Genomic DNA, 17,957 nt, shown 5'->3' with positions numbered 1-17,957 from the left:
TCAAACTTGCTCTGAGCAATCTCCTCCTATTCCTATAAATACATTCTCATTTGTTGTGCATTGTATCAACAAATCTAATTAAGGTTGTTCTAGTTCACAATCTATTCCTACATATATATATATTAAAAGTTTTATGATTCATATTTAAAGTTTGTGATTGTATGTTCAAACAATATTATTTCTAAAGTTTAAATCTATGTTTTCTTATTGTGCCTAACCATAACAAATTAAATTACTCTCAACGTTTCGGGGGTTCACATTAGCCTTTAACATTTTTTTTCCTTTTTGCAATGTCACACATAATATTGAAAAAAATTTCAAATAAAACCAAAATTGATGAAAATAATTAGTCAACTAATAGTAAACATTTTTCCAACGTGGCATGACATACCAACCAAACCCATGGTTGAATTCAAATTCAAGCCTAATGGCATACAGGATGATAAGAGTGAAGTGAAGGTATTGGAGAGTGAAGTGACAATTCACAGGATGATAAGAGGCTGTGTTGAGAGTGAAGCAGCTATGAAAGATTGGGCAAAATTTTGGCTTAATATGTAAGGAGGAAGAGGGTATTTATAGTGAAGGTTTAACAATTAGGGTCTGTTTGATTGGCAGTAAAATGTTTTCCGTAAAATGATTTTTGAAAAATATTTTACTTTCCTGTAAAATGATTTACTAGAAAATATTTTCTGGTGTTTGATTGAATCTGTGTAAAATATTTTCTGCTGTTTGACAGATTTCCTGAAAATATTTTCCAGAAAAGTTGTTTTTACATATATTAATATATATTAATAAATTTTTATATTTTAAATTGTTTTTACATATATTGCAATGATTTATTTATAATAATACTCAATTATTAAGCTACAATATTGATCGTTATAAATTGAAAAAAAAAACTAATATCAAATAAATTATTTGTAATTGTGTTAAAAAAACAAGTATTGAATAATTGTAATTTATTTTAGCCAAAAATATATGTTACTTTTGAGAAAATATTAGTTAGTATGTACAAATAATTGTAATTTATTTTAGAGAAGCAAGTAGACTTGGATATAGATTTCTTATTCATCTCGAATTCTGGATTGATTAAGTAAATTTCCAAACCTTTCAATAGATGAAATTGTTTCAATTATCCGAATTGATTAACCATGATGAGTTTATAGCAAAGACTCCATCAACAGCAGAAACATAGCAGATTAACCCCCCCCAAAAAAAGCAAAAACAATGGAGGATCAAAAACAAAGCTCGCAGCAATTACAACATGGTAGATGCCTAGATATATTTACCTTTTAAGAAAAATGAACTCTCAAGTCTTAGTGAAGATAGAATGGAAATGCCTTATAAGCAGCAGAAGAAATATATTATCATCTAAATGCCAAATGAATAATTTGACATAAAAGTTAGCTCAACCTTACATTATTCCAAAATATTTGATGATATACAAGACCAAAATCGAAGACAGATATAAAGGACTTGGACAAAATGTAAGCTCAACACAATAATTAGCTTGTAATGATACTGGCAAGAACATCGGTCTTACCTCTTGCATAAATTGTGTAAACTAAGCGGATAGCATCAAGCCATCCGTTTAGAGATTCCCATGAGTTAGCAATCTGAAAGGAAGAACAGACAATACTCACTAAAGTTGGATTGCTATTCGTATATTGCTAAATAGCATAGTTGTCAAGTTTTCTCAAAGTGTGAAAGGTATCGTTCCTTTAATAAAAGCATGATACTTACCAGAAAAATTGGACCATGGGTAGTATCAATGCAGAGGCCTGCACCTGGTGGTAGAGTCAGATCAGCACATGATGATACAGACACAATATCTGGAATCTCAACTCTGATAGCTGAGTTTTCTTCATTTGTTACTTCTGCAATTGTGCTAGAGAGGCTTCGAGAAACTTGTTTCTGCTCGACTTTGATGACCTGCTCAATTGGAAAACAGAAGAGGACATAGAGGAAGAAAATGAAAGTCACGAGGATAAACCAACATAAACCAGTAGTATACTGAACCGACTCTGCATAGCAGTTTACATTGATTTTGCCTTGCATGCATAACATCCTGGAATTTATTATGATAGTGATCTACAACAAATATATTTTTGTTCATACCCTATGATTCATTCCATTTAAGTTCAGACATTAAATATCAAAATTTGCTTGAAGAAATGAATCCCTTGTTCCAGGAAAAAAGAGAAAATTGAACTTGATATTTATTTGCAATAGACAACGAAAAACCAAAAACCAATCATCTTTTTACCTGTTGAAGTGCTTCATGATTCAAAAAGAACTCTGTTCTCTTCCAATCACGATGCAGAGCAATTGCGTTTTCTACTGGTGGTGCAGTCATATTTCCCTCTTTGAGATGGGGTAAATGTAGCTGTCAAAAATATTGCCAGAAAATAATAGAAAATATAGTGAACCGATAATTGGCAGTTTAAAACAGCACTGATGCACTGACAGAAAGAAATATGAAATGCATGGATTACACTAAAATATATTACTCCAATAATAATCTTAAAAAATCCAGGAAAATGCTAATTAACCAGGAAACAGAGCAAGATATTGTTCTCATTGCCAACAGACTCAACAATGCTTACGGAATGTTCAATCAATTTAGAAGAGAATAAACCTCAAATATAAAGTTCAAAGATCAATACTGACCATTGAACGAACAAGCTTCAAGGCACTGCTGTAAACCTGTAAAGTTTAAAACGTCAAATAAGAAGATATTCACAAACTGAGAAGTCAAATTGCATAACCCTAAAACTTTAAATTAAGGAGAAAAAGAGGTATATCATTATCTTTCTTGTAAATTTATGCCGAAAGTTTTCATTTGCCAATAATTATGCCACCTATATAGCCTAAAAGTGATATTAAATCTAACCAAAACTTTGTGGTCCAAAATAGAACCAGACCCGATCTCATGTCTTCAAGTTCTGTTTTAGAAACAGATGAACTGATCTAAAAATCAAGAAAAAAATAGAACCAGACCCGATCTACCATCTAGCAAGAAAAAAGCAAGAACTAGACTCGATTTAGAAATCAAATAAGTGAAAATTAACAGAAAAAATACCTGTTGATGACAGAGAGAGAACTATATGGAAATCCCAACAGCAGAGAACCAATTCTTCCAAAATTGGAAAACAAATTACATGAACAACTAATTAACAAAAAACCCCAAATCCCAATTTCAGCACCCAGATTAACCCGAATTCTCATGAGAAGATTAGAACTATGTTTTTTATGGAAACGGTTATCCCGAAAACTCTGATGAGCCATTTCCACCTTAGAAAGCCCTTTCGGGGTTCCTGATTCAGGGCAGAATTCCCAGACTTGATGAACGCCGGTGTCTGGTGTTAAGAATCGATGTTGGCTGATGGCAAGTAGAAGATCAGGTGTCAATGATAGGGGAAGGGGAAGGGGAAGGGAAAGGAAAATTTTCCTGAAAATGTCTTACCGAATTAGAAACAATAAGACATTTTCCAAAACTAAATGCTTCTTTTTCCCGTGTTTGTAATTGGTTTTACATGAGGAAAATATTTTCCAGCAAACAAACACCGGAAAATGTGAAAAATCAATTCCGGAAAATATTTTCCCCTATCAAACATACCCTTTACATGTGTTCAAAGGAGGCCTTGTCAAGATAAGGTAGACCAAGGAAGGAGCATGTTAGTGTTTTTACAAGGGGACAATTGGATTTGATAACTACAAAACAATTGAACTTGATGAAGTTTGTGTTGTTAATGTAAAAAAAGCTTTACCACGCAAAGTAGGAATATAAAGCATGCTAATTCCAGGCTGAGAACTATATACATATAACAGGACCATATTGCAAAAGGACCGGACATAATTAGATAAAAACAAAAACAAAAAAGGGAAGCAAACATTTCACGTGTAAGTACTGTGACACAGGCATGAAAAGAGAAGAGATAATTTCTGAATATAGAGCCAAAAACTGGAAACTAGTATGAAAAAGAACCGTTGTTTTGAAATTGAAATGCACGGTAATGAGTGCTCCACTATACTTTACCTGCTACTTCCTGTTTCCAATTTCATTGTCTCTTTCTGAGGGATTCGCGTCGCGTCCCAACGTAATAGTGAACACAATGTCAATATATCTACATGATTACATGGCACATTTCACATGGGAACACTGATATTTTACTTTTTATAAAAGCTTATCTTATAGTAATATTAAAGCTGTGCTTTTATGTTACTCGTAAATGCCTTAAGCATCTTCACTACTTTTGTGAATACAAACACTTTTCTCTTCTTTTTATAATATAAAATGACGAAAAAGCCCCACAAGAAAAGGAAACAGATGGAAGATGAAAAACAACCTTCATTAATTTTGTCTAAAAATAAGCAATTACACACTTCAACTTCTTCAAACACCATTAATGCTTCAATCCCAACAATCAAACATTCACCATATCTCTAGCATAGCACTACAGATTATTCAACAAACTCAAACCCATTATCGTCTTCCTCTAGTGACAGAAGATAACTTTTAGCTCACGTGGGGAAGAACAGTCGTGCATGAGCGAAGGGCTATCATGGGCGTAAGTAAATGTGGCCGGACAAGCATGTTTGAAAAACTCTGAATAGCTCGAAGCCCTACAGGTTTGAGGGCTATTGTAATGGTTCCTGCAGCAAAGCTCGTCGGTTCCGAAGGCAGCACAACCACTCTTACAACCCACAACTGGACCATGAGGAGGTGACCTATACTGTAACTTGCCGGGACACGTGGCCAGAATATTAGCCCTGCACCCAACGACGGGACAAAGGCCTTTGCCTTCGTGCGGGGTCACAGTCATGGGGATGTTAAAACCGTCCACAAGGCTGACTTCGTAGGAAGAGAGATCTTTGTGGCCACCGTGGTGGAGGCTGAACTGAGCAATTGTGACAGGAGTGGCTCCACCGAGACCGTTGCATTCAATGCGGTGGCCACAATCTCCCGTGGCACAGGAGAAATGCCCGTTGGAGTAGGTGCAGCCGGTTCGAGCCCAGATACGGCCAGACCAGTGGACGGTGGGGGCAGGGAAGGAACGGTGGGTGAGGGTATGAAGAGCGAAGCCGCCTCGTTCGAGGACAGGGTGGCCTGCGTTGGGTTGGATAGCAGGATAAATGGTGAAAGGGCAGTTGTTAACGACTGTTAAAATGAGACCAGGATGACTAGCTTTACCAAAGCTGCATAACACAAAAATGGTAGCTAAAACTAACAAAGAAGAAGCCATTTTTGAAACGAATGTAGAGATGGATTTTTAGCCATTTCTTGTTCGGTTCTTATAGAAAGCGAAGAAGAACATTATAGTTTTATAGAAAGACTGAAATGCCCTTTCTCCAATTTGAATTTTTAATTTTACTGAACAGGGACCTGCAAAAAAAATTATCAGAAACCAGAGGATGAAAATGACAGATTTAGACCAACTTTTTTTACGAGGCTGCCTAAAGCTCAACTTTTTCATTCTGGCTACTTGTCCATCCAGTGCTTTTAAAAAAACAGCATTTTTGAAAAATGTAATAAAGAAAAATTGTGAAAATTTATGTTGTTCATTTTTATAAAAAAGTTGGTTAAAATATATTTTTTTAATGATAATAGCGAAAATTAAAAAAATCAGTTAAATTATATGATATTTGAATGATTGAATATAATAATATATAAAATATAGATTTTAAATAATTTTTAAATTGATAATATATAAAATATTTTTTAAAATAAACATAATAATAAATAAATTTTAATATAATGAGAAATGATATTTAAATAATTTAGCATAATGATAAATAAAATATAAATTAATCTAATTATTTATATTTCTTTTAAAAATTAATAGAAATAGAAATAATTTATATTAAGATGATTCTAAAAATTTAATTTTTAGGTATCAAAAAAACAATGACACCTTGTTTATTTTTAAAGACATAAAATTAATATTATATACTAATTCATATTTAATATATTTAACTACACAACTAAATAAAGTATTTTTAAAAAAATTACGGAAATAAATCAAATTTTAAAAAATTTACGGAAATGAACTGATTTTGATAATTTTAGAATTATTCTAATATAAATAATAAATGATATTTTGATAATTCTCATCTCATATGCAAAAGCTAAAAACCAGAAATACTTAAAAATCAGTTGATGAAAAAACACTTTTAATCTAAAAGAAAATATTTTTGATTGTAATAGAGAACCCAGCCTCGATGTTCCAATGATCATGATAAAACAAAACGATAACTATGGCTTGCATTTCCATGTAATAATACATTATGAAGCGTCGAGTTCGAGGTGGAACGGTCAAGTTAAGACAAAACACGTTGGAAGAAAAAAGAAGTGTAACCAAGATAAGCGTTGAAGCAATCAACATCGTGTACGAGATCCTTGTCGGTAGGGTTGCGTAAATGAAATTGCCGATTACTTTTTTATATCAACTTTTTTCATATTTGATCTCCGGAGCTCAATTCTAGCGAAGCTTTTCTTTTGGGATGGATGACGACAGAGAAAGGCAACTGCTAACTCCAAAACTATAGAGGCTGTATATAAACAATAGATAAAAGATGAGACTTTTATCTGTGATATATTATTATCATTTCAGGATAATATTTTATTTGACTAAAACAGTACGAGACGGACACAGGCTTTTTGTTTTCATATAAATGCCAACTAGGTACTGCGTAACATTTATTTTAATTACTAAATCTGATTGTTATCAGTGGAAAATGCAGGCACGAAAGCAATTGAAGCCCCGGTGGTATTTCAAATATAAATACATTTTAGTTCATGAAATAGAGAAAATACTAAAATTATACTAAACTCAAAAACCTAAAATATCCCCCAAACTTCTTTATTTTTGGTATGTTTAAAAGTTTGGTCTTTTTATATTTAGACCCAAAAATTAATATCATTCAAATTTTCCTTTTAAATTTGCTGGTTTAATATTTGAAATAAAAAAACCCACTTAATAACCTTGTAAAAGAAAAATTACATTTTTGCAATCAACCTTAATTTGAAAAAAAAAATCTAAATTCTGTAGAGTTATAGTTACTAAAATTTTTGAAAAAGAAAATATCTATGAAAAGCCCATCAACTTCTTGTTCTAAACTTAAAACTTGAAAGTAGCTTTACTGATGGATCACATACTTGCCCACCCAAAAAAATGCTCAATTTACAGGTCTACTTTGGACCTTTAAATCCAGGGCTTCATATTAGGCTTGGGGAATAGGATTTAGACCTTCTACTGTGATTTTGAAACGCCCATAAGGCTGAAATATATAATAAAGGTGGTAATTGGTAAGAGATTTTCAGGTGATTTGTATGGTTTATTGCCAACATATCTTCATAAAAGTCAAGATTGCATATGATGGACACTTGATTTGGACGTATTAATTAGAAAATGATTAGACTAATCTGTAAACCCACTTTGCGAATTTCCTTTTATGTTACCCACTCTGAAATTTTAAACTAATTTCAATTACACAGGCTTTTGTCGTATATAGGCAATCTGCAAAATGATTACTTCTCTTTTAACTCATTTAATTCTTATATTCATCAATAAAAAAGTTATATCATAAATCTAAAATCCGTAATTAAATTTGAGTATAATATTTTGTAATTACAATATTTGAGTAATTATTATAATTAGTGAGTCCACCGATTTGGGTTAATTACACTTTTCAATTCTTAAGAAGAGTGTGAGAATTGAAGTAATTAGGTTGATAATTACACTCAAATCTAATTTTAAAAAAATTACTTTTATACAATTTATAAAAATTATATTATAAGCATTTACCAATATTTGGGATGGTTATGACAAAAATAAATTTATATTATAAATTCTAAAAAATTCATTATAAAAATAATTTGTGTTTTATAAAGTTATAAAAAAATATTTAAATACTAAAAAAATTCTAAAGTTATGGCCAAAAAATTTTATTTTTTATAATATATTTATTTATAAAAAAATTAAAGCAAATAAGTATGAACATAATTTATTTACCTACCCATAGTATATACTATCAAAATAATACACTTAATCATAAAAAAATGTTATAATTTTTTTATCAAAATTTAATTTTAAAAAATAGCTTTATAAAATTATAACAAAAAATTATATTATTTATAAGTGTTATGAAAATTTTGGACAATTTGTAAATTTTTTTTTATAAATGTTATATATCATAAATTTTATATTATATTTTTACTTAATTTACATATTATAAAAATATATATAACCTACCATAAGTCTATCTTCAAATTAAGTTTATATAAATTTTTATAATTAAAGTCACAAATTATTTGGACTATAAACTAAAATATTATAAGGTCGATGTTAATTACACATGTTGACACCATTTTTTGTGAAAAACAGGATTGACTTGGGTTTTGAAAATAAAAACGAACACGGGAGTCGCCACCAATCTTTTTTAATGAGGTGTGATCGGATCACCTCGCGATTTAATCGTTTTAATAAATAATTTGATTTATTAAAACATTATTTTTTTTTGGTCTACAAAAATAAAAAAAACGAGTTCGGGAGTCGGTTACGTACGAGGAAGGATTAGCACCCTCGTAACGCCCAAAAATTAGTACCTAGTTGATTAATTAGTGTCTTAATGTCGAAAATTGGAAATTTTGAAGAGATTTAAAATACGATCTTTTATTTAAAAAAAACTTATATGAATCAAGTTACTCGTTAAGACCCTCTCGTTTCAGAAAGAGAAAATGTCACACCCAACGAGTTAGGGCACGATATTTTACCTCTTCCTAAATGAGCTTGTCTAAAAATTTACGCAATAAAATGTAAAAGGGTATCCAATTGTTTAAATCATGTGAAAAAATTGCAACCCAATACGTTAGGGCACGATTTCCCAAAATATTAAACGTTGAATACTACCTTCATTTATTTTATTATTATTTTGAAAATCCTTGTCTCAAAGAAACAACGTGTCATATCCAATGCGTTAGGACACAACGTATTGAATCCCCGATAACGAACTTTTATTTATGTTCTTTAAAAAAGGAGTAGTCTTGATTATTTAGATTCGACGAAGAAAATCAGAACCCAATACGTTAGGGCTCGATTCTCTCGAAGATCCCAAATAGCGAGTATTACTTATATTTTCAAGATTTTTTGAATCTGGGTAAAAATCGATGTAATGAAATGACAATTATAATAATGTAAGTAAAATAATACGAGCAATAATAAAGAGGACACATATAAAAAAACAATTATACATGAAGTAATGAGTAAATAAAAAAAGAGCTAAAGCATTTCATAAAAATAATGATGAACATGTAAATAAATATCAAATAAAACAATCGATAACAATATGAATTACAAAAGATACAATATATATATGTATATCTACGTATTTAAGTAATAAATTATAAAACATATGAATGTATGTACATATATATATATAAAAAAGCATATCTAGGTGTGTATATATATATAAAGAGTATAAAAACATAAGTATGTATGTAAGAATATGTATGTGTATATAAATTATATGAAAATATAAAAACATAAGAGTATGTATATATTTATAAGAACACAAAAAAGAAGAAGGTATAAAGATATATAGATATAAATTATAAAAATATAAAAATATAAAGATATAAGTATATGCATATAATAAAGTTTGAAATTTTAAAGGTATAAATGAGCAAATAACAGCAATAATAATTAATAATAACAGTATAATATTTAATTTATTACTTTTAATAAGAAAATAAACAAAGGACTAAACGGGCTCCTCGGCCCTTGTTTCTCAACGCACAGAGACCTGGCCCTTAACCTGAAGGACCGAAGGCTTTAAACCCCTTTTAAAGCCCGATTCCGACGACGGCGAAGGGTCCTCTGTTGACGGAACCACAGACGATTCAGGTATGTTTTCTTTTTTTTATCTATTTATTTCGTATATATAAAAAGGGATAAAAAGAATGAAAAATGGATTCGGAGAAAATGAAGCAAATCAAAAAAGAAAATAATAATCACCTTTAAACTTGTTTCTTTTTTTTTATTTCGAATGTTCGTGTGTTCCGAAAAGAAAAAAAGTTACATTTTGCTTCGACTTTTATAGTCGATTGTATTATTACTTTCTACTGTTGTTGTTGTCCCTTCTTTTCTTGTTTGCAGGCGTTTGATGACGGGCTACAGAGGCAGAGAGTAGGGGCGAATGGGACACGACGAACGGCGGTGGCAGGAGGGGCCTAGTTTGCGGGGTACGGCGCCAAAAATCCTAGGGTTTTTGGCCTTCTGTAATGATTCGGGCTATTTGGGGCTGATTGGGTTTTGGGTTAGGTTTTGGGCCCGGGTGTAATTTGGGGCATTGGGCTGAGTCTTTAGGTTGGGTTTGATTTGGGCTAGGGTTAGGTTTTGGGCCAGGTAAATTTGGGCTATACAACGCAAATAAAAAATGTTTTCTTGCATCATATTATGGGGTATGATACCATTTGAAAGAATGGTGTTCAATACAAACACCATAGACAACTTGCAAACTCTTTAATATGAGACATTCAAGGCTTTGAAATATGGTTGAGAAGACATTTGTTGTTCTAAAAAAATATTTATCATATTAACATCACTTTAGTATAGCATAAAAAAAGCAAGGTTGGGTCGTACTAGCATGCTGCATATTTCATACCTTCAATCATTGGTGGATTTGAGATGATCCATACCTTGAAGAGTACATGGAAGAAGGATGTTTTGATAATCTTAATGATGTAGATTCAAATTCAAATAATTATTCGTTCTATCAAGGATCAATAAATAATAATAAGGAGCATGTGTTAAATATTAAATAGGAGATAACCCAACAAACATGCAGTATAACAATTAGATAAAATTGCATATGATCATTATGTTTTTTTCTTGTTATTTTATTAGTAATCATATTATTAATTAATTTTTTTATATTATCATAATGCATATGATGATTTAATTTTATTTTTTATTGTTTAGAAATTATTTTTATCATATTAATAATTTTTTTATAATAATTAATATTTTTTAAAATATAAATTATATAACTATATAATTACAATTTGTACTACTAAACATGACATATGTAACTACGATGTAAGTACATTAATACATTATATTAGTTAAACAAATTTTAAAAATTATAATTATTTATAATTACAAAAGAATGTAGTTACTACTTTAATAATTAAACTTTCATTTAATTATTTTACTATATCAAAGTAGACTCCTACCAAGCTATATTTAAAAAAACAATTGTAGGGTTAAAACGATAGCTTTCGCCAATAAATGCTCTAAGGACAGTTAATTTAATTTATTAAATAAGTTATTATTTTCGGTGTGAATTTAACAAATTAACTACAAAGTATTTTAATTAATAAAAAGGTATTTATTTGATACGTATGTATTTTTTTAAAATATTTAGTTTTTAAATATTTTATTATACTCATTTACTATGTTTTTTAATCTTTTATATTTATTTGTTAATGATAATGTACCAAATAATTTCCATAATATAAAATGTTACTTAGCAAAATCCTAAAATATTTTACCTCTCAGCATAAGAGTTTGAAAGAAAGTAATTTGCCTAGAGGAAAAAAATGGAAAGGCAGAGCGAACAGCTGGACATCCGAAAACCACTTTTTTCTCAAAAAAACTACCCCCCCTTCCCCCCACCTAGCAGTTTCCATGATAATCTTAAGGAAGTTTTTAACATGAAAACATCATGACAGAATGCACGCGTCAGTAAATGCATGAAGACACACCTGCCTGAAAGCAAACTACCAACCATAAGCACCTGATCGAAGGCATATAAAAACTTCCAGCAACTCAATCCACAAGCATTCTCGGTCATCGTGCATCTGAAAAATTATGCAGCCTTTGATATATATATATAAAATACAGATATTGGCTTTCTTTTTTCCGCCAGGGACTCATCATTTTCTAAACTAGTGACATGAATCAATGATAAAGGCTGCTAAACGAGCTTACCTGGTAAGTCTTCAAAAGTTTTCAGTGCACAATGGGGGGTGTAAATTTGCACAAATAGCGGCATACAGCAACTCAGGAGCTGCATTTGCATTGGTGGGTCCCGACACCCATGCCGACAGCAATGCTCAAAGCACTCAACAAAAAATTAATACTAGCATAGCACAGCATGTAGTTATAAATATATATATCATGGAAGCAATGATCACCGAGGAATGATAACATATAAGTCAATTCATAATAACTAGAAACAGAGATTTCTCAATCCAGTATATAATGGCACAGGATTCCCCAGCACCTTTAACAAAACATTCCTACATCTATTTTCAAGTTTAGCTATGATTACAGTAAATGTATCAGATAAATTGCTCCTTCATAGTTGTAAGAGCCCCCCACAACACACCAGAGAATGCAGCACATGTCACCACCTTCATAAGACGAGAGAGCAACTTCTAATCTGTCTTCTACTAGCATGGCTCCTGCTTGCTGTTTCTCAGCTCCAGGGCTCCCAAATTAATGTTCAAGCTACTGAATCAGGCAAAGCTCTCTCTCTCTCTCTCTATTTTTTGTTTACAGCAAAATGCATTGCATGCAACTATATGAAGCAGGCTTCACATATTGTTTTAGGTTCTAATGTATTTACCTTTTTCTATCAGTGCCAACAGTTCAAGTTCAGATCTAGAAGCCCCATGCCGAGGTCACGTTTACCTAACTGGGTAAGCACTGAGTACTCTCTTCAGTTTGAACTATTGTATTTATCTTAGCTAGTATAAGAAAATCCATTAACTAAATACTTCTTGCTACTAAATGATTAAAAAAAAAACAGGTTGAAATGAAAAAGATTCATAAATCCCCACCTGGTCCCAACCCAGTAGGCAATCACCACCCACCATCTAGGCACTGAGACAGTGGAAGCAATGGCCAGCGTAAATAGAATGAGGTAAACATGATTTGGGTTGGAGGTCAGATGTCATCATGTAGACTTCTTTTTTATGCTTGAAACAAAAATGAATTTTACTTTTATGATTCATGTCAGAAAACATGTATTGCTGTAATATTGTGTGCTCCTATTCTCCATTAAAATGAGCTAGCTCTGGCTTACACGACTAATAAAGATTAGTTTGCAATGAGAAGGAATGTTTGGTTTTCTTCAGTCAGAAGGTATCCTATCTCTTAGTTATGATACTCTGCATAACAATGCTTCTAGTACTTGCAGGTAAGATAAGCCTGAAATGATACGTTATACTATGTATGCAGAAAGAACAATTGATCCTTTAGCGACTGAAACTATATAAACGAAAAATTGACAAATATTCATGTGATAGGAAATAAATTCTAAACTAAACATACACCCCAGTTCAGTGGTTCAAATCATATCAGAGGAAGCAATGAATGCACAACTATCTACCACTCCAAGATTCCTGTTAACAAATAGCTTAACAAACCACAGAATAAAAGTGTTATTTTAGTGTTTACACAGATGAACAAAATATTCCTAATTAGAGAAATGCTGAAATATGAAAAGATATGGGCCTTTTGGAGCATGGACGTGGAGTTTTTTAGTCGAACAATTTTCTTTTTCATGATTTTGCAATAAATCTCAAAATGAATGTGCCACCATAAAAACAGTCAATATACTAAAAATAATATAATTCCTATATATTCAGGACTCACCATAAACTACAACAATTCAGTATATAATCCTCCTATACAGCATGCTTCTGCTTAGATCTCTTGCTTCATCTTGGCTAAGAATATTAGGAACCTGTTGCTTGCACTGGAAGCATATGCTTCATCAAGAGCCTCATCAACCTGATGGAAACTTCAAATTAGATATTTTGTGGATAAGGTTCAGATTTGCACAATCTAAAATGGTGAAATATTAGAAAACAACATTACAGCTGCACATCAATATACCAAGCTTCTTCCTAAAAGCCTAAAGTTGAATGTTTCCAGATAAAGAAAAGCAAAACCACCCAATACCTGTAGAGAGTACTACATTTTAAATATGTAATTCAAATTTAGATTAATTCTTCAAGTTTAGAACAAGAGACTGAACAATGCTATTTTAAAACCAACCACCGTCATCTGCTGAAAATTAATTTTTGCATATAAGACAAATAATTTGTGATTGCAGTCCAATGTCCCATCCTCTTGTTGCCAATTAATTCTCCTAGCATGCTCATGCTTGCACACACATGCTCACAAAAGAAACTATTTGATTTTACTACATAGTTCAATCAGTGTTGGATGTACAGCAGTGGAACCCACCTACTAACACCACAAATTCAAAATTTTGAGATCATGATCATGCTGCCATAAACATGCAATGCAGACAAAAATCAGCTCTGTCTAACGATGACTAGCTTTCAATGTCATTATATGTTTCTTTATTGCTGTCCTAAGTGACAAGTTTCGAAAGTGCACACATGACAGTAAAAAAGTAGTACTGTGCCCGCAAATGAAGCCGTACAATTCAACTTGCAAACAATATTAACACCTTACACCCACGGTCCCACTTTGAAAACTCTGTTAAACATGCAATTTGTATCTTCTTGAAAGTGATAAAAAAATATGGCAAGTTCAAGAAGGTTGTAATACTAGTCCACTATCTACTCTACGTTGCATTGGGATCAATACACATCACAATCATGTACTCTTTTTCAATAGAAAAAGTGATCATATTTTTTCTCCTTTCATTTATGGTGTAAACTGTATGAGAAATTCCAAAAACACGTTTGGAGGCTCAACCTTCTACAATCTACATAGCCTCTAGTCACTAAAACTATAAATTTACGTTGCCCTTTGGACATACAGTTTGTCTGTATGTAGCTTAATATTAAGGCGAACCTTGTAACAGCAAGTTTGGGTGTTCCAACTCTTAAAAGTAATGATGTTCTCGTAAACAAGTAATCAAGAAGACTAGAACAAGCCACATGCCTACACTACATTTAATAGGAAAACATGCAGATGTGGAAATCTAGGGGATGGCTGATCAAATTCAAATCCACAGGGAATCAGATGCAATGAAATGGAAGTAATAAGGTACCTGGGAGGCTTCATGAGCTCCATTGAAACAAATCGAAAGACAACAGGAAGCACAGGTAAAACAAGGTATGAAAAGGTATGCCAACCAATAGTGGATGACCATTCTGCATGACACCTCATATGTTAGATAACCTTATCAAAGATTCAAACCTAAAACCAGAACAACATCTCAGTGCATGGTCAACAGAAGCTATATCTGAAATCTCTACTTTGCTATTCTACGTTTGATCTCACCTATGCCCAATGCAGTTAAATTATATCTTTACAAATTAGTAGCTATTCCAATTACTGTTTTTCATCCATTGCAATCAAAGGTGAAACAGAATCAGTGGCTTTGAATCTTTGATATATCAATAGATTTTCAGAACAACAAGAGGATTGTCTCGAATAAGAAAAGTAACCTAAGATATTGTGATCTACAAAAACAAAAAAAGAGAACTGTTAAACTTATAAGTTTGGAAAGTAAGCTTATTACCACAAATGGAATAAGCCAAGAAATCACAGACCCACATTGCCGAGCAGCAACTGTAGTTGGGCCACCCAAAGAAGGGATCCAAAAGGAACCTTCGGTACACTGACCCTTTGAGTTAGAAGCTTGCATCCATCAGCAATGAAAGTTATTTAACATGCAAAAGATTTTTCCTACATCAAACACAATGCCCATGCTACATCCACCACTATAATACCTCATTTGCCACGTTTGAAAGAGCTTGAAACAGGCATATCCAGACTGGAATACTGGCTAAAGGTGGGAAACAACCTGCAGATATGAACAAATAAGATAATACTGAGCACCACCTTGTGAAACTAAATGCTATATGACCTCCAAAAATAAACAGTGACAAGTCCCAAAGAGAAAGAATGGCACAAGAAACCTTTGCATTATCAATTCATAATTCTTTTTTTTATATGATAATACAAACGCCTACTTTCAAGTTAATTGCTACACCACCATCATAAATTTCACTAAAAAGCTAAGACATCAAAGAAGCAAAGAATCATCTTTCGAAAGAAACTATCCAAATGATTAATCAAAAGGATACCTGCCTGAGAATTAATCCTAGCCTGCTTACACCGCTACACGAGCAGGATGTTTCAATTTGTATTCCTCCTAACTAACACAAAAGATAACAGTTAAACTAAAAAGTAATACTCAAATTTAAACCCCATCATTACATGATTGCCTGCATATCTTTTTTTGATAGCATCTATTTTTGGTTGAAGATTTTGCATAGCTAGTATTGATTCCACGCCTAAACATGTAAAAACCATCGTTAAGTAATAGTTAACTACCGAATAAAAAAAGTCAAGACCAAAGTTAAATTCTAAATGCTTCCTTTTTCTAATAAAATGAGACCAAATTCAAACCTACGGCTTTGTCAAAGCAAATATAGCTATCTTGACAATAACCGTAAGCAATTTGACCGGGAATACATTTGCGTAGGACACGTCTAATGCCGATAATCCATCTTTCAACACCTACATAATATAAATCAAGAAATAGTTGGTTAGCCAATTAATTAATTACTTGATTGATTCCTCGATTATGTGTTTATACGTAGGAGAGAAGCTTTACCTTAAGAATAAACTCTATCAAATGGAAGATGAAGCCGAAGCAGACGCCATTTGTTTTTAGCGCGGCAGAGTCAGCGGACAACTGCAACAGCGGCACCGGCGACAGTGTATAGGAGGCTCTCTGCTTTGGTAAAAAGTTTTTGCAAATCGGCGGATGAGTCGAATGACGGGGAACCGGAGGGATGTCGTTGAAGATTTTCCTTTCCCTTTTTTTTTTTTAAACTATCCTTATTTTGATGGTTCCTTGAAATGAAATTTACCACCAAAAGTTCCTGAGCGGGCATGTTTTCAGCCAGGCAGTCCTTCCTTACTCGAATGATAAAAGGGAAGGGAGAAAAAATTGTTCGTGCAGGTTGATTCGAGCCCATTTCGTCGAAATCGAAAATTTATTTATTATTTAAATTATATTAGATCAATGGGTAAACTACACTCAAGGTCACTAAATTATTAGTATATAACACTCAGCTTTAAAAAATTGCAAAATGGTCTTTAAGCTACTATTCAAAAGTTTTCAGTTGCTAAACAATTAAAAAAATTTATTTATGTCACTAGGCTAAGAAGTTTTGTTTTAGAAAAAAAATCTGATTAGCTAGCTCCAAACTAAGATTCGAAGATCGGTACCTAACAACGAGTAGAAGAACATACCTTAGATCTTGATTGATTTGACGGTCAGTGTTGAAAATCAAAGAAGAAAGCTGTTTGGACTTTGATTCGTAAATTCGTGACGCTTAAAACTATTTCATAAAAAAAAATTGAATTGTAGAAAAAAAGGTGAACGAGAACTTTTGATTAGTACAAACAGTGCGAACAGAGAATGTCATGCAGTAGCGATTTTATTAGCCTAGTGACTTAAATGAAAATTTTTAAATAGTTTAGTAACCATTTTGTAACTTTTTTTAAAATTGAGTGGTCAAAATATAAACTTATTAAGAGTTTAGTAATATGATGAATAGTTTACTCTAAATTAATTAAAATATTATGAAATACATTTAATAAAAAAATTAGTTATTAAATAATAATTCTCTAGTAAAAAAATAATATTATTAAAAAATAATATTGGTCTCCGACAATGTCTCTGTGTTAATCAACGACCTCCCATATTGAATTTGTGATCTGATTTTGGTAGAGTAAAATAGTACATAAATAACTTTTTGCTACTATTTGAAGTCCCATAATAGCTATTATTGGGGCTATTACAGCTTTCATCGTAACATTATAGGAATGAACCATTGCAAGGAATAAGCATTCAATCCCACAATTTTTTGCTCACAGTCAAATCTCTTGCTCGAAATAACAATACTTTTTCTATTTATATATTTCTAATAAAGTTTAAATTTTTTATAA

The 17,957-nt window shown here is 31.9% G+C and overlaps 3 protein-coding genes and 1 pseudogene across 3 annotated transcripts; 1 reads left to right on the top strand and 3 right to left on the bottom strand.

Moving 5' to 3' along the window:
- Window positions 1-1,328: 1,328 nt before the first annotated feature.
- LOC107906538 (protein HLB1) lies at window positions 1,329-4,065 on the bottom strand. The gene is made up of 8 exons (XM_041092603.1): window positions 4,040-4,065; window positions 3,217-3,382; window positions 3,083-3,103; window positions 2,920-2,970; window positions 2,671-2,706; window positions 2,267-2,386; window positions 1,744-1,932; window positions 1,329-1,616 (listed from the first exon to the last, which is right to left on the bottom strand). The coding sequence occupies exons 1-8, from the start codon at window positions 4,063-4,065 to the stop codon at window positions 1,506-1,508; spliced, it is 720 nt and encodes a 239-aa protein (XP_040948537.1). The 3' UTR covers window positions 1,329-1,505.
- Window positions 4,066-4,333: 268 nt separating this feature from the next.
- LOC107906537 (osmotin-like protein) lies at window positions 4,334-5,472 on the bottom strand. The gene has a single exon (XM_016833565.2). It carries the CDS (start codon window positions 5,244-5,246, stop codon window positions 4,500-4,502), a length of 747 nt encoding a protein of 248 aa, XP_016689054.1. The 5' UTR covers window positions 5,247-5,472; the 3' UTR covers window positions 4,334-4,499.
- Window positions 5,473-12,328: 6,856 nt separating this feature from the next.
- LOC107906539 (uncharacterized) lies at window positions 12,329-13,143 on the top strand. Its single transcript, XM_016833568.2, has 2 exons — window positions 12,329-12,706; window positions 12,817-13,143. Exons 1-2 carry the CDS (start codon window positions 12,329-12,331, stop codon window positions 12,892-12,894), a joined length of 456 nt encoding a protein of 151 aa, XP_016689057.1. The 3' UTR covers window positions 12,895-13,143.
- A 482-nt stretch (window positions 13,144-13,625) lies between these two features.
- On the bottom strand, window positions 13,626-16,981 carry LOC107906540 (inner membrane protein ALBINO3, chloroplastic-like; annotated as a pseudogene).
- Window positions 16,982-17,957: the final 976 nt, after the last annotated feature.

The sequence above is a fragment of the Gossypium hirsutum genome, chromosome D05 (assembly GCF_007990345.1).
Source record: "Gossypium hirsutum isolate 1008001.06 chromosome D05, Gossypium_hirsutum_v2.1, whole genome shotgun sequence".
Lineage (NCBI taxonomy): Eukaryota > Viridiplantae > Streptophyta > Magnoliopsida > Malvales > Malvaceae > Gossypium > Gossypium hirsutum.
The sequence above is the reverse complement of the archived record's forward strand: the minus strand, read 5'-3'. Positions and strand labels throughout refer to the sequence as shown.